The sequence below is a fragment of the Thunnus maccoyii genome, chromosome 10 (assembly GCF_910596095.1).
Source record: "Thunnus maccoyii chromosome 10, fThuMac1.1, whole genome shotgun sequence".
Classification (NCBI taxonomy): domain Eukaryota; kingdom Metazoa; phylum Chordata; class Actinopteri; order Scombriformes; family Scombridae; genus Thunnus; species Thunnus maccoyii.
The window spans coordinates 20,821,425-20,847,819 of NC_056542.1; the positions used below are offsets into that span (position 1 = coordinate 20,821,425).

Below are 26,395 nucleotides of genomic sequence, written 5' to 3' on the forward strand. Positions count from 1 at the left end.
TACTCAGTGAAGAAGTTGATAGCTCAGTGTTATGGGTTTTTGCTCTTAGTTATTAGCTATTAGTAAATACAACAGAGTTGTTATTAATTTTCAAAGATAATTACAAAGTCATATGTGCGACATGACAAAGATAATGTAGCACTGTCAGTGCTTTTGAAAATAAAAAAGTAATTTGTGTTGCGTCTGAAAAGTGAAAAGAAAAAAGACTTCTGGCAGAGAAAAAAGGAACAATCTGTTGACAGAGACACAAACAAATGAGGTGCTTTGTAATTCACAATGGTACTTTTGATGTCTAAGACAACATTAGCATCAGAAAACACATGTGTGTGTGTATGTCTGTTTGCCTGTATATGTGTGAGCATAGGATTTTAGGATTTTATTAGGATCCCCATGATGCAGAACATCAGCTACTCTTGCTCGGTCCACACAAAACATAAAAGCCTGACAGATAAAGACACTTACAGACAAAACAACCAAATGATATTAAAATCAGAAAAGTATATCTAACAATATTCTTTGTCTCAAACGTATTACTATACTCATTCTTATTCATATCCATGTATATATATATATATTAAACCTTCAGTGCAGAACTTTTACACATAAATGAACGTCCATTACATTCAAGCCCGTGCCAAACAAGTTCACACAATGCCAATTAGGCCTATCACCGCCAGATAAATCTCTCTGTATTTCATGGTATACCAAGTTTTTAAATGTCATGTCGGGCATGACATTCCTGCGCTGGTTGTCTGTCCGTTAATCATGTGGCTCTTCTAGACTCTCCAAATGTTATAGGACCGAATGGATCCAATTCTGATAGTGAAACAAGTCATTTTGTCGGGGTTTATTCACCGTTTTACAGCCGCAACAGTAGGTTACGGCCAATGGTGTATGAGCATACTGGGACAAATCCTGGTGAGTCAGTGGACCATCAAAAAATACGGTTTTGGGCTGGTGGACCATCAAAATATATTGTTTTTACCGGCCCTCTATGTGTACTTGTCATTCAGGGTGCACATGAGAGCATGCTGCATACCCCCTTTTAAACTCACTATCAGAAGGGGGAGACAAAAGTCCCGCACTCCAGCTTTAATATACACTAAATTCATAAGCACTGAATATACGTACAAAGTGAAATCTTACAACATATTCATATACATAAAAAAAAAATGTACAAAGTGTGATTAATGTGGTTACAGGCGTAGGGCTGTTAGGTGTTTCTTCACTTGTTTTTAAAGCTCACTTTATTGTGTGCTTTAGCAATCTGAGCTGAGTGAGCTCCGTGCAACAATGGCTCGATATAATACCACACATTGCTTTGATTGTGCTCTAGATTTAGGAACTGTGTAGTGACCTCTGATGGCATGTCTGGTGGGGTAGGTAAGTATGTTAGAGCTGAAAGTGAGTTGACTATACAAACAATCAGGAATTTTCAATACATTAATGTTTATAATAAAAACAAGGAGTGATGCTGTCAGCAGCCTCTCCTCAACTTTTAACCAAGAGAGATTGACATGGATGTTGTTAACATTTGACCTCAGTGTGCATCGAAGGGCAAGACGGGCTGCTTTGTTCTGAGCCAGCTGCAGTTTTTCTAGATCCTTCTTTGCAGCACCTGACCATATCATAGGGCAATAGTCTAGATGTGATAAAACTAGAGCCTTTATTACAGATATATTCCTCCCCATCTTTACAACAAGAGAATCTGTCTATCTTTTCCTCTACTTGCTCAACAGCTACATTGTTCAACATCTGATTCAGCTGGAGTCTAGAGTTCAAGGAGTGATTTGTACCAAATACAATGCTCTTAGTCTCTGATATGTTTATTACTAGTGACCCTTTCTAGTGCTGTCTGCAACTCTTTGTTTATACCCACTTTACACAGTTCAAAAGTACAATTCTTGCCTTTCATGGTCTTTTATACATAAATATGATGGCTCACGACTTGATTTTGGTATTTCCTGCCTTAGTTTACACACTGAAAATGATCGTTAAAATATTTGGGCAAAGTTTAAAGGTTTAGTAATGAAAGACCCATCTGATTCAATGAAAGATGGAGTTGAGTTAGTCTTTCTGCCCATGATATAGTTTAAGGTACTCCAGAGCTTTTTTCCATCATCCTTTATATTATTTATCTTAGTTTCATAATACATTTTCTTCTTCTTTCTGTTCAATTTAGTCACATTGTTCCTTATTTTACAGTATGTCTGCCATTCAGATGTGCAGCCAAGATTATTTGCCACTGCTTTTGCTTCATCTCTTTAAAAACATGCATTTTTTCAACTCCTCATCAATCCACGGTGCACTAACAGTCAGTTTCCCAACAGCTGCGTGTTTATCAATAACTGGAAGTAGCATATTCATAAATACATCAAGTGCAGCATCTGGGTTCCTCTCTTTACTCACTTCAGACCAACAAATATTTTTAACATCATCCAGATACGAGTCACAGCAAAATCCCTTGTATGATCTCTTAAAAACTATTTTAGGCCCAACCTTTGGAACTTTGGCTTTCTTGAATATAGCTACTTGATTACAGATACAGCTTTGGAGCAAAATTCTCCAGTGTTAGTGTAAATATGATCAATGCATGTGGATGATATGATTCCTGTACTATTAATGAAAACCTTGGTAGGTTGATTAATGACCTGGACCAGATTACAAGCACTGGTTACAGTGAGAAGTCTCCTTTTCAGCTTGATGAATATTCAGGTCTCCCAGGAAATAAATCTCTCTATTCACATCATATACTCTATCAAGCATTTCACACAAATTATATAGATATACTAACTGTCAGAATTGGTGGCCTATAACAGCAACCTGACAGCAAAGGCTTTAAATAAGGCAGGTGAACCTGCAACCACAACATTTCAACAGCACTTGACATTAAGTTCTCTCTGAGCTTAACAGGAATGTGGCTTTGAATGTATATTGCAACTCCTCCCCCACAGTTATCCCTGTCCCTTCTCTAGATGGTATATTCATGTATTGCCTCTGCAGCATTATCAAATGAGTCATCTAAGTGGGTCTTGGAGAGGGCCAGAATATGAATGTTGTCTGACATTAGCAAATTATTGATATCCTGAACCTTATTTCTGAGGCTATATATATTAACATGGGCTATTTTTAGCCCTTTCCTGGGAAGTTTATCAAATACAGACATAGTGTAGAAAAGAACAGACAGTCCAAACAGCAACATCATCAGTCGTGTGTGTGTGTGTGTGTGTGTGTGTGTGTGTGTGTGTGTGTGTGTGTGTGTGTGTGTGTGTGTGTGTGTGTGTGTGTGTTATGTTCGTTATGAGCCCATAGACTTGGCTCTTTCCACTCAGTCTTTTGGGAGGGAGAGTGGACAATGAGTCTGTCGTATTGGATGTATGCAATGTTCCCTTTACCTCCTTCAGCTTTCATAGCTGGAATGAGTTCTTTTCGCCTCTGGCCTCAGTATAGTCCTCGTTGAGGAATATGTTAAGTCTTTTCAGTTTATGGTCTCTTTCCAGAACTGCCATCTTGTCCTTGAATTGTATTGGCCCAAGTCACCTGTCACCTGAGTTGGTTCCCGTCCTGTTGGCATGCTCCACTTCGATCCTCTTTTCATCTATCTGTGGCTTTACAGTGAACATCTCAAAGACCTCGTCCTCAGATTCCTCCCCGCTCTCTCTCAGGAATGCTTTCTACAGTTACCTTATTCCTTTTGGATTGACCTTCACAGTCATTGATAAGACTCATTCACACACAGTATTGATGTCTGTGAGTGCATCTTTGCACTTTTGTCATCTCCTTGCAAGTCTTTTTTAGGTCTTCTTCCACTTCTTTATGGGAGAAATGCAAACTGATCTTTAGGTCCTAGACCTCTTTAATCATATCGTCCATTTGTTGGTTAGTAGAATCGACCAAGATTTGGACAAAGCCATTGAAGTTGTTTTCTCACTGCGTTAGTAACTGCATGTAGACATCTTGTTGTTGCTTTAAAAGATCTCACACCTGTGATAGACTGACACAGTCCTCTCCTTTATGTTTGGGTGTCATGATTGGAGCGTGGGTTAACACTGCACCACGTAGTTCCAGAGAGAGATAAATTTATCCTGTGCTGGCAGTAGTATTAGCTGTGGATGGATCCAGTAGAGTCCAGCCAGCCATCTGACCTGCCAGGAGCAGCACAAAGTGAAAAACAGTATGCTACTTTTATTTATTTTATTCACCCTCATTGCATCTGGTTAGGGTTTTTGTTTTTCCTTGTTGTTGTGCTGATCTATACAAAAAAAAAAAAAAGATCTGAAGTCTCAGTTTGGGGGTTTGTCTCCTGTCAGCCTCACTGTTATCTAATGCATCTCAGAATAACAAAACAACAACAAAAAGAGTTGTAATAAGTGTTTTTAACAATCAAATTAGTTTCTAACTCATCTAGTCATGACAGTGCAGAGGCCCAAATAATGTACTTTAATTCAAACTTGTAATATACTTCATTTTACACTTAATCTGCACTAGATTCTGCCCTCAGATATCGTCATATTTACTGCGATCCTGAGTGAAACATGTTTCCATAAATAGGTTGAATAAGTAGAAAGTTGAAATTCTGCTGAAAAACAAAGATGAAAGAGTTTGATGTTCTAGTGGTATGTTAAACTTACTATTTTTATTACTGAAGGTAATGTTGTGAATACTTTTTATATCTTCCAATTTTATAAGAGAACTGTTGCAATAAATATAAGATATAACTGAAGCAAGTTGACTTACATACACCACAGAAAAAAAGGAATGTAATGGATGGAGGAAAAAACACATCCACAAATCTAAAACACAGTGGTTGTTTGTATCCTGTATGTTCATGTATGTGGAAATGTGTTGGAAATCATTCTTTTCATATGCATGTCAACATTTAATATAAAGAATGTTTTACATAGTTTTGTTTGGTACATTTGAATAGCATGAAACATTAAAGTGTAAAGTGGTGTTAAACATATTATGTCAATCTGTGAGAACATAGCCATAACAAAGCTGTTGATCAAAACAACGATTTCTGATACCTGCTACTGTTGGCATCAGACTGTTCCTTGACCGAATGGTTCAAAATAGTACATTTTCAAGAATAAACTTCCTCCAGACTGAAAATAAGTCTGAGTCATTGCTGGCGTAAATGGAGGAACCAGCTAGTCTGAAGGAGAGTGACAGGCAGCTTTAACACAGGTACACACACACACACACACACACAGAAACGTATACATTTATATACCATTAGACATTTCAATGTCCTGTATTCATTCCCTAACCACTAATGTTAACCTTAACTGCAACCATTAAATGCCACAAAATACCAGCAAAATGTTCTCACCTTAGAGGATTTCAACCACACACACACACACACACACACACACACACACACACACACACACACGCACACATGGTCGCACACATGGTCACATACACGGTCACATACACAGTCCTGCCCAGTGAAGTGTGCATAATAGAGGATGAGAACCGAAAGTCATTATAAAACAGTCATCCAGACGTCAGTTGAGGAATGGGCTCTGACACTCAAATATGAACTTTGTCCATTAGCTGCACCGTGTTACTGTGTATAGAGGTGTATGTGTTGCACACATGCATTCATGTTCCTACAGTATGATATACAGTACATGATTTTTTTTTTTTTTTTTTTTACTGATTGTTTAAAAGAGAGAATCAAAAAGGGAGAGAAAACATTTAATAATGAAACATGCAGGTACTAATAGTCTGGTTTATTACAATCCATCACAAGGATGCAGCCCTCGTTGCTCATTAACCACACAACCAGATGAATTTCACGGATCATAGCGCTGGCAGTGGTTTCCCCTAAGGAGGCAGTTTGAGCCTCCAGCACTGACTGGACGGGCCAATTTGTGTGCTTAGATGCTTTTAGCTTGTGTTTATAACAACACACATAAGCAAAGGAAATCATTCTCACTGTGATTAGTCAGGAAAGAGCTGAAACTCTCTTGGCTCTCGAACACATACTGTAAGCGGCAATTGAATGTTTTATGTTCTGGCTGATCACAGAAACAAGAATTGTGAAAATGCTGCACTTGAAATGGTGCAACAACTCTGTTTTATTGACTCCAGCTATTGAATTGTTTGTGTTTATGTCTGGTCACATTTTATGGCAATAATGATGAGTAATACAAATATGAGGATTAACGACTGAGACATTGAGACTACTGAGACTTCCTAAAAATGTGGACAGCCTATATCTATGTATTTAAACTGGTGGTGGAAGGAGAACTCATATCATTTACTGAAGTAAAAGTACCAATACAATAATGTAAAAATACTCCTGTCCTGCAATCAGACTCAGACTTAAGTCAAAAGAAAATTGAAGGCATTTTTGCAACTTATCTGCTCCACATGTGTTAAATTTAGTTGTGGTTGCAAAGTTTTTCTAATGCATCTTATCGTCTCTTCATGCAGCTCCATGTGACCATCAGCAAGACAGCTGTGAAGGTGGTGTTAGACTGCTCTGTTGTTGGGGAGAAAGGCATCAGTGCAGCTGGTAACATCACCACGGATGGTGTGGAGATCCTGGGACGGATGGTCCGGTCCAGAGGCCGACGGGACAACTCTGCTCCAGTCAGTATGAATTCTTGTCTGCATCATTGTGAAGTGCACTCTAAAGAAGAGAATAAATACATACCTGTATGGGTTCCCAACATGGATGAATTATAAGAGCTTGATAGGGCTCCACCACTCAGACTTGCAGCCAATTTTTCCCAGTGGTCACTTGCAATATTGCAGTGAAAAATCCCCCCACTACCCAAAAAACATTTTCCCCATAGACCACCATTGTAAAAGAGACATCTGTAAAACTGTTGACAGGACTCCTCGAACTGCAAACAACTTAAATTATTCAATCTTTCTATTATGAATTTTTGATCCATGGAGGTTTTATATTTGTAAAACTTTCCTCAAGCCGAGAAAAGCGATTTAAAAATCTGTGACGTCACCCCAATGTAAAGTCTATGGGCTAAGTGGGAACTTGCAGGCGGGGTGGCGCTACTGTCAGTGGGCCACACAACGTGGAAGCAAACTCGGAAGCTAGAAACTTTTTTTGGCGTATGTGCCAGCCAAGCAATTCTTATTGAACTGGATGGGTGCCATTTTTAGTCCGGTATCAAGCTCTTATAATACATCCATGGTTCCCACTGGTCAAGAAACTTGAAGGATGTCCTCCAGACAAGAAGTACAGGAAGGTTCTCAGGACAGTAGACAAAATCTTAAGTAACTGACAAAAAGAAATATACAAAAACTTATTTCGCAATGTGATGCATGTATCCATCTAAATAGAGGCTGTTTTTTAGTATTTCTGTGGTTTTTAATATTCCTGAGGTGTAAAGTACAGTTAAAAGTGTAAAAAAGTGTAAATAAATGAAATTCTTGTATAGTCAAGTGATAATTGTTTAGCTGTTATAATTGTCCTTTGAGCAGTGATTGCAATGATCAATCAGGTTTGGTGTGTCTGTGAACCATAAAGCCTGTAAAATGGCAACCATAAAAATCTAAAACCATTTCAATGAGTCACTCAGTGGGAATTCACTTTATTTATTGCAAGTGGAAACGTACAAAGTGTTTTACATATACTTTGTTAGCTGTGCTCCCATTAAGAAGCACAGGAAAGACTCAGGCTGATGAGAAGGTGAGATGTCCTGGACTGCTGGGAATACTGAGAGGTGTAATTAGTACATTTTACTTCTGAAATGCTGCAAAGAAAATTAGCAGCTGGAAAATAAAGAAAATGTGACATTTTCTTCACTACCAACAGATAATCTTTTACCGGCCAGTAAAGAGGATGGTCATTGATTCAGAAATATGTTGTGTCTGTCTTGTTGGGAAAGGTCTTCACAGAAAGAAATCTGTTAGAAAATGAAAACTTATTGGTAGGTTTACTTGGCTTCTAGTTGATCGGAAGGATTACAAAAATGAAGGTACATCTGTGTGAATAAAACTAAATATAACATAATATAATATGGTATATGAACAATGTTGGCATTTTTCATAAGCTTTCAGTGTTTGACTAAAATTTGCCTGTCATGCATTTCCCAGCTAAATTTAGCTTCAATATGACAAAGGACAGTAGCTGCTTTTGACTTAATTGAACTGAACCTGAGAGGTAAATTAATCCTCCTGTTATAATGATGATAAGTGATATAAGTAATGATGAAACTTTACCGAATAAGGTACAATGATTCCATAAATGATCTTTGAATTAAGTTATATAGATTATGATTGTGTAACTGAAACAGTAGCAGAGAGGTAAAACAGATTTCCACTAGCCGACTGAATTTTGTCCAAGTCTGCAATCATGTGTTCGTGTCTGTATGTATTTAACTTCCTAGATAAAACAGTTTCACAGCCATTTAATCCAAGTTTCCCATAGTTTAAGTAGTGTCTGTGATACGTATGTGTATTATATTTCAGTGCTTTTCCCCCAGGATTTTTTTCAGCAGCAGTGCTGCTGTGTGCGCAGAGTCCACGTTGCTAGGACCCGTATTTGTGCACACCATCAGTGAAATAATTTAAAAGTACTTTAGAATTGTTCCATATACATTAATTCATGTTTATTGAGCCGTGTGTGTGATAATTTATATGAGCTTTTGACACCAGAAGGACTCTGGAGGCCCAGGTAGCTGTAGTTGTAATAAATGTCAAAGAATTAAATTCCTCAACACAGTCAGGGGGTTTGGAGGTTCTCGCCAAGAAAATTTGATGTTATTTCACTAAAACTAGGCATTCTCACATCATTGTGGACCGTATAATACTTATTTTAAAAAAAACAACAACACTGGTTGTAGATTTTCATATTATACTCAGACATTAGCAAGAAGAAAACAAATGCGTTCAATGAAGAATGTAAGCACCATGTCCTGAAGTAATCCTAATTCAGAACTGGATTAGAATAGATTTATATTTTAAATATAACCAAATATTATTTCCAGAGCAGCAACTGTAATGTTTACAGCAGCAAAGTCAGTGTGTAAACTCTATAATCTCTGTGTGAAGTTTAGAAAGTATGAAGAGCACAGACATTGTTAGTGTTAGTTATTCCCATCCTCTGTCCTCCTCCCTCTGCTGATGTGGATTCACTGCAGGTGCTGGTTTGTGAGGGGGCAGAACTGCATCTCTGTCTGTAACTAAGTTTACAAGAATTTGAAAAATTTTAAGATACGTGGCAAACTAAGATAAACAGGCTACATACAGACAGCTTTTATTTTAGCTTGTTCGTAAGAAGTCGCTATTAGTTTAACCAAGTGCTGAAATTAATCACATTCTCATGACCTAATCTGGTCTGTAGATTAAGACTAGTGGTGCCGCCAGAACATTAATTTTGTTTATTAACACTCTCAGCCTGCATGTCTTGCAGCACATATCAGCACGTTATTAAAGCTCATGAGGAGCCAAACTGTCTCTGTTGTCTCTTATCGACACAGAAAAACCACAAAACCACTTCATTTACAAAATATTGTGGTTAATATTCCATTTCTAATGCTGCCTCTGTTTTACTTCTGCAAAGCATTTTGAAATGTGTTTACTGACAATAGTGTAATTGCTATATTAATGGAATTGGTTTATGTTCATAGGTGTGTGTACTCATGCATGTGTGTGTGTGTGTGTGTGTGTTTTTAGTTCCAGCTCCAGATGTTTGATATCATCTGCAGCACATCCTGGGCCAGCAGAGATAAGTGCTGTGAACTGCCAGCATTGGTAAGAAACTAACACACATGCACACACTTTCCTCTCCTCTCTAAGTGTGCAGTAGCTCAGCCTGAGATAATTAGAAGGATAATTGTGGTGATGATCATACTGAGTTATGATGAAACCAGAATGATAGAACCAGAATTAAAGCCAAGCTTCTCGGGATCAGTATGAATGGCTATTAGCGCCGGCATTTCTTTGCCAGTGCTAATAGAGCTTGTGGTCAGGTGGGTAATTTCATTTATGTGATAGAATTGCACCTAATGAGCATCTTGAGAATCAACAATTTTGTCACATATACACAAGTCTGTCTGCGTGTGCCTGTTTAAAAGCACCAATGATCAGTTAAAACACACCCAAACGACAAACGGACACATTGAGTTTATTTAAATAGGTACACCTGTACAATCTGATCGATCTGAATCTATTACAGTATCATTTTTATGAAGCTTATAATGTTCAGAGAACTTTTGAATCAATTTAATCAAATATTGAGGCCATAGTTAGTGTTTGTGACAAATAAAATCTGTATAAGCCTGTGTACTGTAGTTTTTCAAAGTTTTATGAGGTTGTTTTGATGAAATAGTTTATCAGTAGTCAAGGGGACCAAGTAAACACTGATTGAAATGTACCATCAGTTTATTGCCTCAAGCGGTTCAGCCAGTTGGGAGTCAGGGATCTGATCCAAAGACCTGAGAGGAGCTCGCCAATGATCAGCATGTTTTATAATCGTTATCTTGTTCGCTGGAAAGATTCCAGGTGTGCGTAGGTGAAGTTTTCAGAGACGCTGAATGCAGATCATGTGCTCTGTTTATGTGTGTGTGTTTGTATTTTCAGAGAGTTGAAGAGCAGTGTCCTTCTATGCCTCATTCCTGTACCTGCTCCCAGGACAGCAAGGGACCCCCAGGACCACCCGGACCTCCCGTAAGAACTCGTTGTGTCTTTCATTCATTCATTTGTTCATTCGTTTAGTTACTCATCAAGACTCTTATGCTCAATCCAGCGTGAAGACCACCTTTTTCTGTCTTTTTCTGTCTTTCCGGAGGCCTATGTGCAAATTTTCAGATGTCTCCTTCCTTCTGTCTGCATTTCTTTGGCCCACCTGCCTTTTTCTATACTGTCATTTATTTATACCTGAATGCATGTAATGACAAGCTTTTAAATTCACATTTTCACTCTTCCCTCACATCAGTTACTCACTTAATCACTTTGACTCTCTCATCTCTCATTAAAAAAGTTTGTATTTACTCCAGAGAAAGTGTTTGGACCATCTATAGAGGACACTGCTGTTAAATGTCAGACTGAAACAACCAATTTACCAGTGGATGTTAAGAAAGTTAATTAAATTTAATTCAGCTCAATTCATTTTTCTTTGGAAGGAGGCAATTTGAGGCATGCAGGTTTACAAACATGGAAACACACAAAAAAAAATACACACATACAGCAATACAATTTATTCACACACATTAAAAAACAAAATAAGATGGTGTAAATATTAAAAAAGTTAAAAGACGTAAGAGTTGTAACTGTCCTACAGTGTCCAATGCAAAAAAGGCGCATTATGGCAAAAAAAAGTGCATTTCTTAGTCGATACACCATTTTTAAAAATCATTTAAACATAGTTAATCACTTGTCATGTGCTCAGTTAATATCTGGTCTTCTTATCTGACATTTGATCGACGTCTCAATTTCTTAAAGTTGATATTTTTCGAATCACACTTGTCAGTTAAAAAAAAAAATCACAGACCTTTGTGTTTTTATTGAGGTGGCAGTGTGTTAGAGAGGCAGGGATGAGCTTGTAGCGTAGCTGTATTCTTCTCACGCAGCAGCAGGTAAAACCTGATAGAGGCTGAGAGATGAGAGCAAGTAAATGAGCTCGTTTATGGCCTGAGACTTTTTGTCTATATTCTCTGTTCTTTTTCTCTTTTTTCGTTCTCTCTTTATCTGCCGCTCTGTCTTTTCTATTCCCTTTTCTCTCTTTTTTCCTGCATCTCTATATATCCCTGCTTTTCTCTTATTTTCTCTCCACTCTCAAAGCTCATTCTCTTTGTCTCTGTCTCCACCCTTTGATGCCGAGGGCAGGAGAGGGGTGTGGATCAACAGCGGTATAGTTTGAGAAAGTAATTATATGGCAGTTCCATTTATCACAGCCGATTACAATCCCCCCCAATTTTTATCCCTGTCGGACGAGCGAGATCCACTTACTCATCTGTAGGGTGTCCACAGCTCACAACCCTCCCTTCTTATTTTATTTGTCTCTTTATTTTATCCTTTTTCATCCTTACCCATAGTACAAGCATAATGCAGCTCAGCAATAACGTGCTATCGTAATTTCACTTGTTTCTAATGTAAGTTAAGCTGCACGTTGTTTCAAGACATTGCCAATTATTTTTTATCTCATTCCATTAACAAACTGTTTTACTTGTTTGCAGGAGAGTGAAGGACTATTCTTTCTCTTCTTTTTACTGTGCATTTACTCGCTCTTTCTATCATTTTTTTCTCTTTCACTCCATTACTCTCTCTCCAAGCCAGAGATCAATAGCAGGACTGTAAAGCTTTCAACTTGTCATTGTCTTCCTGTTTCTCCTTTTCTTCATTTTTTTTTCTTTTACCCCCACTTCATCCCAGTGCCTGAGGCTCTTCTTTTCTTTCTCTCTTTTTATTATCACTTTATGCCTCTCTGTGACTGCGTCTGTCTCTCTGTCTGCGTCTGTTTCTCTCTCCGGCATTGAATGGGCTCCTTAAATCACATTTTAACTGCAGCATATGGGCGTAGATGAGTAGTTTAATGGAGAAATTATAGCCACTTCTGTGCAAAAAATGTACACCACAGTCAGTGGGGTTTCGAGGAAGGATGAATAGACGTTGTATTCCCCTTATTTACGCAATATAATGGTTGTTAACACAATAAATGTTGTATCCCCTGTGGAAGACAAGCTTACAAACAGGAAAACTTTCAAAATCCTAACAGACTGTGAAAACAGGATTTCACTGTGATGTGTACAGAATTTGTTGTCATGCTGTTGAGACTTTGCTCACGCTGATAAACTAAATAAATACCTGCATCTATGGGGAACCCTGATGCAGATCTAAACGCACACCATAATGCCATGAAAAGACGACAAAGAAATATTAAAAAGGATTAAGAAGCCATAGAAGTTTCCATCTGGTCATTAAATTTAAAACATTCCCACTCAAGTTCACCTTTTTCATACATTTTGTTGCTGAATAGAATATTTACTCATGTCTGTTGTGCAGGTATATCTACGCAGACATGACGCTATTTTGGTAATATGAATCACAGCTACAGCATTAGCCTGCTTCACACTTATTATCACCATTAAAACACTGTTGCGCTTTTCTTCCTGCAAGTAATTTCTATGTTTGTGTTCACAGTCAGATGTATGTCTTTTCCTGTCTCTCACAGCAGCAGTCCTCTTCAGTTTTGTAAATCTATGAGTCATGTTCGAAATAATATTGATTGCCCCAACTGAATTGCAATCTGTGCCGCCTGATTTGGCACAGACTCAGCTCAATACCGAACATCAGTCAGCAATCAATCTGACATTAAGGAAAACAAAACATGCGCCGCTCGCCATCTTCATTTGTTAAAATTGAATTGTGCCCATGCTGTTCGAGATCCAGCTGTTGTTTAAAAATGGAAATTTGCCTTTGGCATCAAATTGCTCAGTTAAATGATAATAGTGGTGCTTTTTTTTCTATCACCATTAAAGGCCCATGAAAAATCCAAACCCAATTATTTGTATTGCTGCTGTTGGAAGCTAATTTCAGTTCCTCTGCAGGTTTGTATGACCTCCAACAAGTCACGGGTTCCATTGTTTACAAAAATCCATTAAAAACAACTTGGCGAACAAAATCAATCATTTTGAATAATACGTTGCAAACATTTTTTTTTGTTTGTTTTATTTTGTTTTGTTTTTTGGGGCTTTTGTTTTTTTATGAACATGAACTCACAAAGGGGCAATAATTATATTTGTATCAAAAGCTCTGTAGTTCCAAGTTTCATTTGTCTCTTTACTGCCAAAAGTCAAATTTAAGAGTGTTTATTTTTTATTGATTGCAAAAGTGAAAACAAGCCTCATAAACATCATGTTGGGCAGCTTAGTAAATTGTTAATAAAAATGCCAATACATGTTCTAGTCAGTCTAGCAGTTTGTCCCCACAAGCTGTAAAAACATATTTAAATTAAACAGTGGGAGCTAATGATTTTCAAATAGAAAAGCCAACCTGCTGTAGCTTTACACTTTGTTTTACAGTTTGTTGGGTTTAGACTTTTCATTGGTATAGATATAGATAGTAAAATGAATATGGTATTAGCTGGTATTAGCCAACAAATGTAGAATTTGATATAGATGTAGAAATTGGTAAAAACAAAACAGATGATATAGAATCTCTCCTTTAAGACTGGCCTCTCTCTTCACCACAACTTTGTGTCTCTTCTCATATTCCTCCTCCTCTTCACTGCAACCATCCCTCCTGTCCCCCCTGGCTAAATATTGAAGGAGCTACCTAGTCGCCCCCTCGTTCCCAGGGGAGATCTATTTAAGCAAACACAGGAAGAGGATATATCCCAAATGGGCCAATGATTAGCAGATGTGTGTAGTTTGTCCCCGGTTAAACCTCGAGGCTAGAGGGGTCAGCCCGAGGTTTACAGCTCCAGACTCCTGCTGTTACAGATGCAGTGTAATTAAGTCCAGAGCTCAGAAGGACAGTTTACAGCACAGATCCGCACTGGCCTCTATCCATCGTATTCATGATCCATTCATATCAAAGACCTGTTTCTGATTTTATTCAGTCCTTAAAAATGGACTATAATTTCCATATTTTAAAGGCAGACTGAGCAATACATATTTTTGTTGAGCCGTGTTTCTGAGCTGTTACTCTCTTTACAGGCACACGATTTGCAAACATTGATTATGTGCTGTTTTTATGTGGTGTTTTTTGTTTGTGTTTCAGGGTGGTCCAGGAATAAGAGGATCCAGAGGAGACAGAGGAGAGCCAGGAGTGACGGTTAGTAAAATCCACCTAATGTTATCGACCCCTTTTCTCCAATACAAACCCTCAGCCTCAGTCGCACAGGCCCCATTTACACTTGATATTTCAAGAAAAATATCTTAGCTAGCCAGCCAATAACAGAAACACATGGATAACTCACATGGATTTATGGGCAGACAAAACTGTCAGAAGTAGCCACTTCCACTCATTGACATGGTTCAGATTTGGAGCAGTTAAGATTTAAAATGCGGTTTGGAGAGCTGGATGCATTTACACCCTTTAAACATTTGGCTAGAATGGGTTTCAAACCACCTTCAGCAATCAGATTGTAATCCCTCTCTAATCCTTCTTTGCTGCATTTACACTTACCTTTTATGATAATTGTTTATTATTCTGAGATTGTGATCCAATCTATCCAATCCAAGATGCACAATGTAAATAGGGTAATAATGAGGCTTTAATCTCCCATGTGACGGAGCCACTACAATACAGGAGGTAACAGTAAGAGAGCATGAAGACCGCCCGCTAGATAGATTAACTCTCTCAGTGGTGCTGTACTTGGACTCTTGCTGACAATACATTTCACTTAAGTTATGAACTATGTTGTCCACACCTCTGTCTCCTGGGAGAGATCAGCCCCCATCCTTTGTTTATCCCAGTGGTTAGATGATAAAATGAAAAAAGTTAGGGGTGTGAAGGAATGTCCCTGACCTACAAACAAAGAGTCTTTTCAAATGCCGCCCACTTGCACTGCTCCATCCTTCAGACTGGATGCAAGGCACCCTTGGGCTGAAGGTCATTATTTTGAAAAGCTCACAGCAGTTTTTTCAGGCTACCTCATCTTCCTTTTAGCCTCAGACTTAAGGCAGCCTGTGACTGTATTAGACACGTTTTCAACAAATCATGTTTTGGACTATTAATGAAAGATTTACTGCACAGCATGCATCTGCTATAGTTTTGCTATGGCAGTCTGTTCCAAACTGTAACAAACTATCCAGCTGTGGCAAGCAATACAAAGCCTGATGCTATTGGAAATTTGTCAATACCAATACCCAGTTCCCATGATTGTTATTTGATCTTCGATCTAGAAAAATATGTTTCGAAATTGTTCTCCTTTGAAAGAAGCAGCAGGGATCCTGCCACTTCTGTTCGGACACGCAGGGCTGTCAATCAAGAGAATAAAGTTGTTTATATCAACCATATGTCCCAATTTGACTTTGATGAGTGACAGTGTATGAGTGACAGTGTAGAGCAGAACATGAAATGGCCCACCCAGAACTTAAAACTTAGCACGTCCTGCTAGAAGTTCCCAAGAATGAGATAAAGACAGAATCAAAGTCGTGCAACGCTTCAATACAGACCATGTGTGTTATGTGAGATGCAGCTTCCTGCTTGCACACACATACAGTACACACATACTGTATATATTATTACATGCTTGCCAGATCACGCTCATCTCAGCTCAACAGCATTTTGTACCACCGCAGCCTCTGCCAGGTTTATTTGAATAGTTGAGTTATTCTGTTCTGTAGGACCTCAGAAATTATCCTTATTCATTCTCAGTAATCCGTTTGGGTACATTACTTATTACAGTGTAAGCACTGATAGATATGGGAAATAAATGGTGCAGTTATCAAAACAAATCTCAGACTAATGTAATTTCCAGTAATCTGTCAATTGATTAATCTCTTCAAGTAGTTCAGCTTCATATTTTTGTGATATTCATCATTCAGTCAAACATAACACATTTCAGTCTGTTTGTTTTTATTCCTTCCCCATTCATGTGTGTCAGATCCACAGATTCTTTTGATTGTTCACACGGATAAGAAAGACATGAAGCCAGTAACTGTATGGTTGGATAGTAAAACAATAAATACAGCCGGAGTGAAGATTATTTTGGCTACTGCTGCCGCTGAGCCAACAAGCTACAAATGCTGCGAATCAGTGGTGGTTTGCAGGAATTTCTCTTTTCTGATTCCCGCTGCAGGAACACTGTCAGCAGCTTATACACATGGACCTAATGAGCCGCAACACCAGCACAACCTGATTATAGATGGATGGACAAGTGTCTAAATCTATTTCCTTTGGTAGATCTCATTATGAAAGCAGCCAATGATAGCAAAACCCCCCAAGCATGTAGTGATGATGGTGACCAGATTTTGTGGTTTTAACTTGATGGACATTGTGTTGATTAAGTGCAACTTTCGAGGAAATGTGCACAGGTTCATTATCTCAGTGGATGCAAGCATAACATTCATATAATAAACAAATAAAAGGTAAATATTAAGGAACTAAAACAAAACACAGTAGCTGAGAGCTGCAGCTGTGATGTACATTTGTTGATATTTAACTTTTTTTTTAGCTTTCTGGAAAATAAATCTAATATTACAGATTTTTCCCACCTTCCAATTCTTTTAGAGCTGCTTTTTATACACAACAGTTTAAGTGATACTTCGGTTCCACATTAATATTGGTAAAGAACAGCTGGATTGTTATTAGAGCTGCGAAATATTTACAATAATTAAGAATATTTTTATGAATACATGGTGTTAATGAGGCTCTCCTCTGAGTAGATCAAATGATTAAATGTGATCCAGTGAATGACCCATTGTGTTTTTTTCACAGGGACCTCAAGGGCCAATGGGAGAGATTGGCTCTCTTGGACCCCCAGGACCGCCTGGTCCTCAGGGACCCAGCGGGCTCTCTATTCAGGGCCCACCGGTAAGGCTTGCTTGTGTGTGTGCGTTTGCATGAAACACAGTGAAATATGTCACATTTACAGTGTAACACCACATCAGGGACATTTCCAAAATTACTTGATAATTTCAACATTAAACTAAGCATAATTTAGCTAACTGTCCCTCTCAAAACAAACAACTGTGGCTCCAATGTAAAGGAGGAATGTAGTATTTGTGTATTCTTTAGAAATGAAACTGGTACAAGAACCACAATCACAAAATGTGTGTTGTGTGCCATTCCACTCCCACCTGTCTGCAGTAAGGTCACAAAATGTGTGCAATTAGGAACAAACTTACCATTGAGCTGTCAAACACCTGCCAATATAAACTGACAAATGATGACGTATGCCTCACACTTCCAGACACTTGCAGGATCTTATCCAAAGCACACTGAAGCTGTTCTAGGGACTTGTGGTGGCACAGCATCTTTTAAGATAATTGGTGTTGGTTTTTCATTTCCTTTGGTAGTTATCAGTATGACCGCTGATCCAGCTGACATCTGATGGCATTGTTTGCTTTACAGGGTGCTGCTGGGGAGAAGGGAGAGAGAGGAGAGATCGGTCCAGCCGGACAGATGGTAAGACGACATTTCCCAAAAAACTGACATAATAGTTATACCAGGAGTCGGCAGCCTTTAATATCAAAAGAGCCAATTTTTGGCCAAAAACATAAATAAATAAATCAGTCTGGAGCAGAAAAAAACATATTTGCTTTATAATGAAGGCAACACAGCCTATTAACTCTAAATTAGCCTATCAACATTACTAATAGGTCTAAATGAGCATCCATTAATACATTTTATCACATGTGGCTACTCTGTAGAGGGCTATTAATGATTATTTGGTACTTTAACTTTGCATTTCCGTTACAATATTAATGTTTTGTTGCATTTATGAAATTATAGAATTACAATAAAGAAAACTGTTTACATTTTTTGATACTTTTTGGGGGGTTTTTTTGCTTACTGGGGGATGCTATTACCAACAAAACACAAAACTGAACAATTGTGAAGTGGAGAGAAATCCACTGGCATGTGTAGGTCTACTTTGAAATAGAATAGCTATAAAGAGCTCTGCAGGCCTGCTTCGAGTCCTCCCCATTTTTGTGCAAATTAATAAAACAAAGTAGCCTACTTTGATAATAAATAAAACATATAGCCTAATAGCTTTAAAATAGTAAAAGTAAAAAAATAAGCCAGTTTCAATTTAAAGTCCAGTTCAGTATGAAGTAATCCTCTTCTTTTTTCATCAGCCATGTACAGCAATCAACCCTCAGGCCTCAGCATAAAACACAACGATATCAGCTACGGGTCGTTTAATTGACAAAATCATAACTTGCTGAAACAGATACTTTGTTGCAAGATAATAGCCTCACTGTCTCCTGAGCTGCCACAAAACTAGCAGCAGTAGTGGAGTTTGGAGATTTGATCCAATTCTTAAAAGTACATTCGCTCTGCTCTGCTTTCCGCAGCAGTTCTGAAATCTGTCTCTTTCTCTCATCCCCAGCCGGATACTTTTCAGCAAATGCAATGTGCTTGTTCTAGAAATGTCTTTCAATATGACTTGTTTGTTGTTTGCAGTGAAAGCAAACAAATCTGTCCACACACTATTAAATTCTCTGTGTTCCTCCGAGGCTTTTTTTGGATTTAGAATCGATGGCTAGCCTAGCTAGGGAGACCCAAGACCAGCCACTGCTATTGAGGTTTGGCAAAATTTGGAGGATAAGGCGCCGGGCCGTTGACGTAGACTATGACGCACATTTTAGTTGACTGAAATGTTTATTCAGTGTATAGGCTACACATTTTTACAGTTGGAGAATTTAAGAATCACTTCAGGCCTACAACAATGATAAATGAAAATTAAAATGTTAAAAAATAACTGTTATTCATTTCCATATAAGTGTCTTGTGAAAGCCACAGGAAACCACTAAAGAGGGGCTAAAGAGCTGTATGCGTCTCCGGAGCCACAGTTTGCTGACCCCTGAGTCAGACAAACGGGTGACGTGTGATAATGTGACTCCCAACATCACAGAAGAGAGCACAGAGGAGAGGAGTGACTGTTTTCCAATGTGACCAACATGAAGTGATTTCTCTCTCTGTTTTTGTCTTGATTAAAGGAACTAAGCAGTATTTGGTTATAACAAACGCAGCTGTGTGTGCATTCGCGTGCCTGTGTGTGTGTGTGTGTGGCTATGTTTATAAATCGTTCTCTCTCTGTGTATGTGTGGAGTATACAAGAGAGTCCTACATCCATTATCACTGAGGTGCCATGGCCCTGCAGGCTCACAGAAATGAGACTTTGTTGCCCTATAAAGGCAAAATTCTGTAACTTCAATCCATGTTTCATTATTCATCTTGTGTTAAAACCTTTGACTCTCTTCTTGCGTGCTTTATGTTGAATCATCCTAACTGAGGGAACCACAGAAAGCACGAAGTATATTAGAAACAGTTTTCTTTCCCCCTTTTTTTTCTTCCCTGTATTGTCTACCCTGATCTTTAGCATTGTGTTGTTTAGGGACTCTGCTGATAACAAAACACTTGTTAAAGGTAAAATGTATGCCAATACTGCTCCACTCACAGGTTATCTGTGTGAATTATTTCGCTAAACAACTACTACTGCAGAGAAAACACTTTTGGAGGTGGAAAAAACTTCCGAAGTGCAGAAAAATTGCTTATTATCCTGGTCACACCAGTAACGAAACAGTAGGTTATTGCTGACATGGCGATTTGTTGACTCCTTCATTCATTTATTTGTAGTTACCTGAAATGAGTGCTGTTTCTATATCGTACATATATATTGCATTTTTAATGATGCAACAAAGATAGCGCCACCTACCTACCACACTTCTGTTTATTCTTATTTAGTCTAAAGGTCAAGAGTCTTTATTTCATGCAGCTAAAATATTGTAGACAAGTATATATTGTAGAATATTAAGGCGCAGGAAGATGAAGAAAAGTTTAAGTAGCACTGTGTGTGTGTGTGTGTGTGTGCGCGCGCGTGCGCGTTTGTGTCGACTGTTTTGTTGCTGACACACACATGAACGTGGACACAGACACAGAGCGGGCTAATGGAATCATTAAATGAGAATAATCATTACCAGCACCTCCATTATTGGGCAATGAACCAATCAGAGGTAATAGTGAATTAATTTTAATGGTGCTCTTCTGGGAGCCCCGGACATTGTGTTGTAGTAACTCTCTACCAGGAGAAGGTTTTATTTCTTCAAGGAATTCTTCAAGGATGACCTATTGCCATTAATGTATACGTTAGAATAATCACGGTAACAATCTAATTATTCTTTGTTAATTATAGAAACAAACACTATTACAAACAACAGGCTTGGTATGCTTCAAAGTCTCAAGGCCCTGCACACCATCACCGGTGGTAATATTTCAGCTTGATTAGAGCTCTGCTCGGGTTTAAGTTGGGAGGAGTGTTGCTAGAAATTATGTGAGGTCACCAACCTCAACGCACCAATAAGAATTTTTGTGAGCTGTGCAACAAGAGGATCAATGAAGAGCAGAGCGTACACGCCCACACGGCCAGGAGAACAGATCTAATCAGGCAAATTAAGTGAAAACACCTGTGTGGGCAGTTAAGACCTTTAGTTTATCTGCGGACTTTTCAAGGGTTGGATTTTTTCCACTGGTGAGTTCAATGTCATTCAGGCACCAGTGAGTTGATGATGTAAAGAAAATATAGCAGTTCTCAGGGACTAGACAACACAGAACATAATTCATCTCACTATGATTTGAATATTTCAAGAAAAGCCTAAACAGGGTGAGCGTGACATTGTCAAGGAACAACTTGTTATTGTCATGTCCATTACTGTTACTCTATAGTTTGGACTGAAAAGGGATAAATGACACAGATCTGTGAAGTCATCCAGTGTATCTCAATAGGTGGACATTAACTTTCAACTATTGGTACACGCAATAAACCTTGGCTTACTAGTTGCTGAACACTCCTTGCCAGATAATTTTCAGTTTTACTACTTTGTCTGATAACCTCTTTATCACCACATTTAGAAATGTCTTAGGAGTTTAAATCAAGTCTATTAAAATGGATATTGTGCGGACATTTCCATTAAAATGTCTCCTTTAAGCTCTTGTAGATGTCACAGGACATATAGTATATTTTGCTGAATTTAAGTGGTTTCAAAGTGGAGAATGTGGGAGCCATGCAGCGCACTTTCTCACACACTGAGTCAAACTACATTCTGATGGAGCACTATCTGCCGCTCAGTCTAAAGCTCTGCTCATTGTAGAGATAGTGAAGGTCTATCCTACAAATGCTCAGGCTTTTATCAAGCTTATGAACCAGAAAAAGGACACAAAGGCCACTTTTATAGTTTCCTGGCTGAGATGGATTTTTTTTCCTTGAAAATCCCCTGTGAGGTTTGAAGTGAGCAGGGGACCGTTTACACATACAGCATTTATCAAGGTGCATCAGCTAGTGTTGTCTGCTGCTGTGTTGTCTGACGACCAGAACAAATTAAATAAGACGATGGATTCCATTATGGCTCTGAGCCCAGATTCACCAGAGGATGTCACAGAGCAGAGGTGCTAGCCAATTTGACTTTGGGCTCAAGTTTGACCTATACACAAAGGAACACTGGATTTTTGAAGGTGTATGTGTACATTTTGGGACAGAAAAGATCATGTATTTAATGTGTACTCATTTGTACATATCAGTGGCTAAGTAAACTCTAAAGGTCCTGGGTTTGAATCTTAGTTCTGATCTATTTTTGTTGTTGAGTATTGGTTTCCTTACAGTTCAGATGCCTTGTCATGTAAATATGAGTTTTCCTGTCTCATGTCTTTGTAAGCGCTGTGATTTTTTTTTTCTTCTCCCTACTACACTCCGGGATAAATAAATGATCTTGTGTAGGGACAAGCAATTTCATAAGATGAGCGTGTGTGTATACTCATTTAGAATTCTTTGTAACCAGATTTCGCTGCAGTCGAGCTCTCCACGTGGAGCTGACTGTGCAAAAGGTCTGATTTTGAGAGACAGCTCCTGCAGACAGAATAAAGGAGCGCTGTTATTTATTTTCCACACCACAGAACCCAACTTGTTCCAGTCAGCGCTCCCATCTGCCGATCACTGATCATGTCAAACTGATACATCGATCTGGCATCAGAGCACACTATACTATGATGGGATGGTCCCTTTCGAATGGCTGCCTTTAATAACCTCCTGCTGTCATGCTGTGTTGCAGTATGGCGGTCACACTGTGCAGGGTATCTTTAATGATTTTAGTAGTAGATTTATTAACAGTGATTTAAGTCTTTTGTGTCAGCAGGATCTTAACTTTAAAAATTAAATTTTACCATGATGATGTTAATGGCAACAATATTTACTGTACTGGAAAAGTGTTTATTATAGTGCTGATGCAGATAAACTGTTTTTGGTAGAGGCAGCTGTTAAGACCATTTGTTGTTTTGCCGATGCTGATAATCATGTCCCTGATGATTATAGTTAGTTTTTTGAAGGATTTTTATTCACATATATATTTATTATTCTGTAGTCTGCCTCATGAAATGGCTTTACTTTGAAGAGTCAACTTTCTTTTTAGATTAAATTAGCCTTTATTGTCTCCCTTGGGAGAAATTTGTCTCGGGCATTTGAGAGAACATAGCAGCACAAAGCCTTGCCATATACACATAATATATCTGCATACATATACAATCTAACTACAGTTAACATGCAGTATCACACACAGATCTGTATACACCAGAGTTTGTAGAGAGTTTTATGAGAGACCAAAATTCAGGCGGTGTTTGGAAGTCATACTCAGTGTATGTGACCTGTAATTTTCAGCGCAGTGTTAGAGAGGGAGTAACCAGTCTCATGAGGAAAGTACAACTAGTGTCTGAACCAGTCCACCGAGAGCCGCAACACTTCCTGATGCAGCACTGTCTAGCTCCCTACCTGCCTGCATAGTCCTATTAATAAAAGCTGGCAGTGCTGCCCTGTGCCGCAATATGTTGGCGAGTAATAATGTGTTTTGTCAGAGAGAGGAATATGAATGGGTGTGTGCGTGCCTCAGTGGGGGAATATTGTAGCTTCCAGGGCCCTGTTGTAATATACGAGGGACCACAGAGAATATCACAACTCTAAAACATCAATTACCTCTCTCTCTCTCTCCCTCTCTTTTCCTCTCTTTCTCTTCCTCCCTCCCTGTCTGTCTCTCTCTCTCTCTCTCTCTCTTTCCTCTCTTTCTCTTCCTCCCTCCCTGTCTCTCTTTCTCTCTCTCTCGTTGTTGTTGATGTTTCTTCTCTCCGTTTCTCGCTGCAGTAAATACAATGTAACCTTGTCATCAGCGTCTCCTCCACCTCTGTTTCAATTTGACAGTGAAAAATGCAGCTGCAGTGAATAGCAAAGCGTGTGTGTTTGTGTCCGTCTTTCTCATCGCTCTCACTTTCATACTGTTTATCTCTTTGTGTGTGTTATCAAGTAATACCTTTTGTTTTGTCTGTGAGAGAAATATGAGTTTGTGTGTTTGTGTGGCAATGATTTAAACTTGGTCCTCCTCTAGATCTCTTACAGATGTATATAGTCACCCCTTTTCATCCCCCATCTTACTCGAGCTTGATCTGTGTAGGAAACTAACGTGTGTGTGCGAGTATTATGTGGCAGATCACTCGCACAGTTAATGTTTAACATCAGAATCACTCGCACAGTTGGATTCTGCACATTCATTTCTTTTATATTATTCTCAAGGCCTGCTTGAGAGGCTCAGATAGGTGTGTGTTTTGAGTACTTGTGTATTCTGGCACAATTTGCTTTAACCCCCCTTCACCATTTATAAGCAGCATATAAACACTTAATACATTGTTTATATAACAATATAATGTATTTGTCAGCAGAAATAAGGACTTAAGCTATTTTAAGTGTTTGTTAATGTATATGTCCACATTTGTCTTATATGAAGTATTTGTAATGAGTAAATATACAGCTCATAAGTTTTTGATAACTCAGTATGTCATAGTTGTAATATATAATCACAGTCAAGAACAAATCCTTTGTTTTATAAAGAGTTCATTTGCTGTTGATAATGAATACTTAAATAAGTAATTTAAGTAATTTCATATTAATTACTTAACTTTATTATATTATAAAGTCTACTATTCATTATCTGTTTATACACAAGTTACAGATGTTTCAGAGGAGAAGTTAATGGTTCTTAACAAGTACATTAATAAACAGTTAGAAACCGTCTAGCTCTGCTTACAACTACATTATAATGTATGTTAAAAGCATTTGTTAATTGTTTACATTTTTTATTTGGATTAAATAAAGTATTACACAAAAAACTTCTTATCACATCATTTGTGTCAACAATTGAGTCCTTTAAGTATTTTAATTAAAAGAATATTTCAGTTTCCAATGAAAATTAACTAAATTCTTTAATGAAGTTTATTTTTCTTGATTATTCTTTCTTGTTTCAAGACACACACACTCGTTTCTAATAAATTCTTTGAACAAGTAAAAACACAAACAAAAAACAAAAACTTTTCTACACCAGCAGATTTCCTCGCTTGTTATAAGAAATAAAGCTTTTAGGACTTAATTATAGAAAATACTTGATAAGATGGATATTTTTGCAGTCAAATCCTCAGTCTACATGTGTGTTATTGTGAAGGCTTTCTTCCTTGCTCCATGTGCCCTTTTTACACTGTGTCTGTGTGTGGATATGTGTGTGTGTGTGAAAATGACGGGGCAGATATTATTGCTGATGTCTTGGGAGAATGCACATCAGCCAACATCTACACAATAGCACTTCATTAATCATACGAGGCCTGTCCTCTGTGACCCTGTGCTGTAATTTGTAGAACCTTTAACAGTGTTAACTGTCCTGTTTTATGAGCTCTCCACTAATACTCAAGTGCAGAGATAAATCACCTCAACACTTAATCCATGACTGTATTTTGGAGTCAGCTGTGCGCACTGACCTGCAGAGAGTTGGATGAAGGGGAATTGGGGCAGGAGATGGAGCAGCAGGGAAGCCTGCTGGTATAGAGACAGACCTGTATCCACATGGTTAGAGGTTGATTCCTTCCACAAATCAGATTTATGTCCACTAGTGTCAAAGCATTGTTTAGGAGGACACTGAAAATATTGCTTGTATCAATCTGTGGTTAAATGCATCTATGCATTTTAATTATCATGAGGAAAAACAACATTCCCTGTTAGACTGTTTGCAATTTGGGGGAGGAAATGCCTTTTTAAAAAGCCAGGTTCTGGACTGAGTAATGGCCTAGAATGAATAAATGAAGTGAATCCATGAGTCATCAGTTGTTTTATAAAAAAATGATTTGAAAGAACAGCAGCTTTTCATGACTGGAAGACTTCCTGGAACATGAATTTCTTTTCAATTGCCATCACGAAGATGAAGGGAGACAAAATGTTCACATCAGCAGTTGATTGCAGCTTTTCCGGATTTTAAAGCTTAACTAAAATTTCCAGTGACCTGCTGTACTGTATACTGACCGCAGTTAGTGCTGTGATGGTGATTTAAACCAGCTTGTTTGTGTTTTGTTTAGGGTGTTCCTGGAAGCCCAGGCTCCCCTGGCAGAGACGGCCCCCCGGGAGCGAGGGTAAGTCATCACCTACATTTATTACTGTTTATTCTGCAACAGTGCTCCTTTGTGATACTGGTATTGGGAGAGCATTATGGATCTATTTATCTACATTACAGGGATACAGTATACTGTATGTAAATGAAGATGCTGTATATAGATGTAGGATGTAGTTTCAAGTCAAATGGGGTTTAAAAACATGATCTTAAGAGGTGTGACTTGAAGACATTTGTTGTGGTGTAAATGAAAAAAAATGATACTATGGGCAGAGATCAATGGATATGATACGATAATAGCAATAGCATGTCTGCTGACACCATCATTACTAGCTAAC

The 26,395-nt window shown here is 38.3% G+C and overlaps 1 protein-coding gene across 1 annotated transcript in view; it reads left to right on the top strand.

Annotated features, from left to right (window-relative positions):
• col14a1a (collagen, type XIV, alpha 1a) overlaps positions 1–26,395 on the top strand; it is a 150,852-nt gene that overhangs the window by 100,480 nt on the left and 23,977 nt on the right. The window contains exons 34-40 of the mRNA XM_042424334.1: positions 6,445–6,603; positions 9,655–9,732; positions 10,561–10,647; positions 14,701–14,754; positions 17,365–17,460; positions 18,001–18,054; positions 26,026–26,079. Coding sequence (XP_042280268.1) covers positions 6,445–6,603; positions 9,655–9,732; positions 10,561–10,647; positions 14,701–14,754; positions 17,365–17,460; positions 18,001–18,054; positions 26,026–26,079 — 582 coding nt within the window. The remainder of the gene's footprint in view (positions 1–6,444; positions 6,604–9,654; positions 9,733–10,560; positions 10,648–14,700; positions 14,755–17,364; positions 17,461–18,000; positions 18,055–26,025; positions 26,080–26,395) is intronic.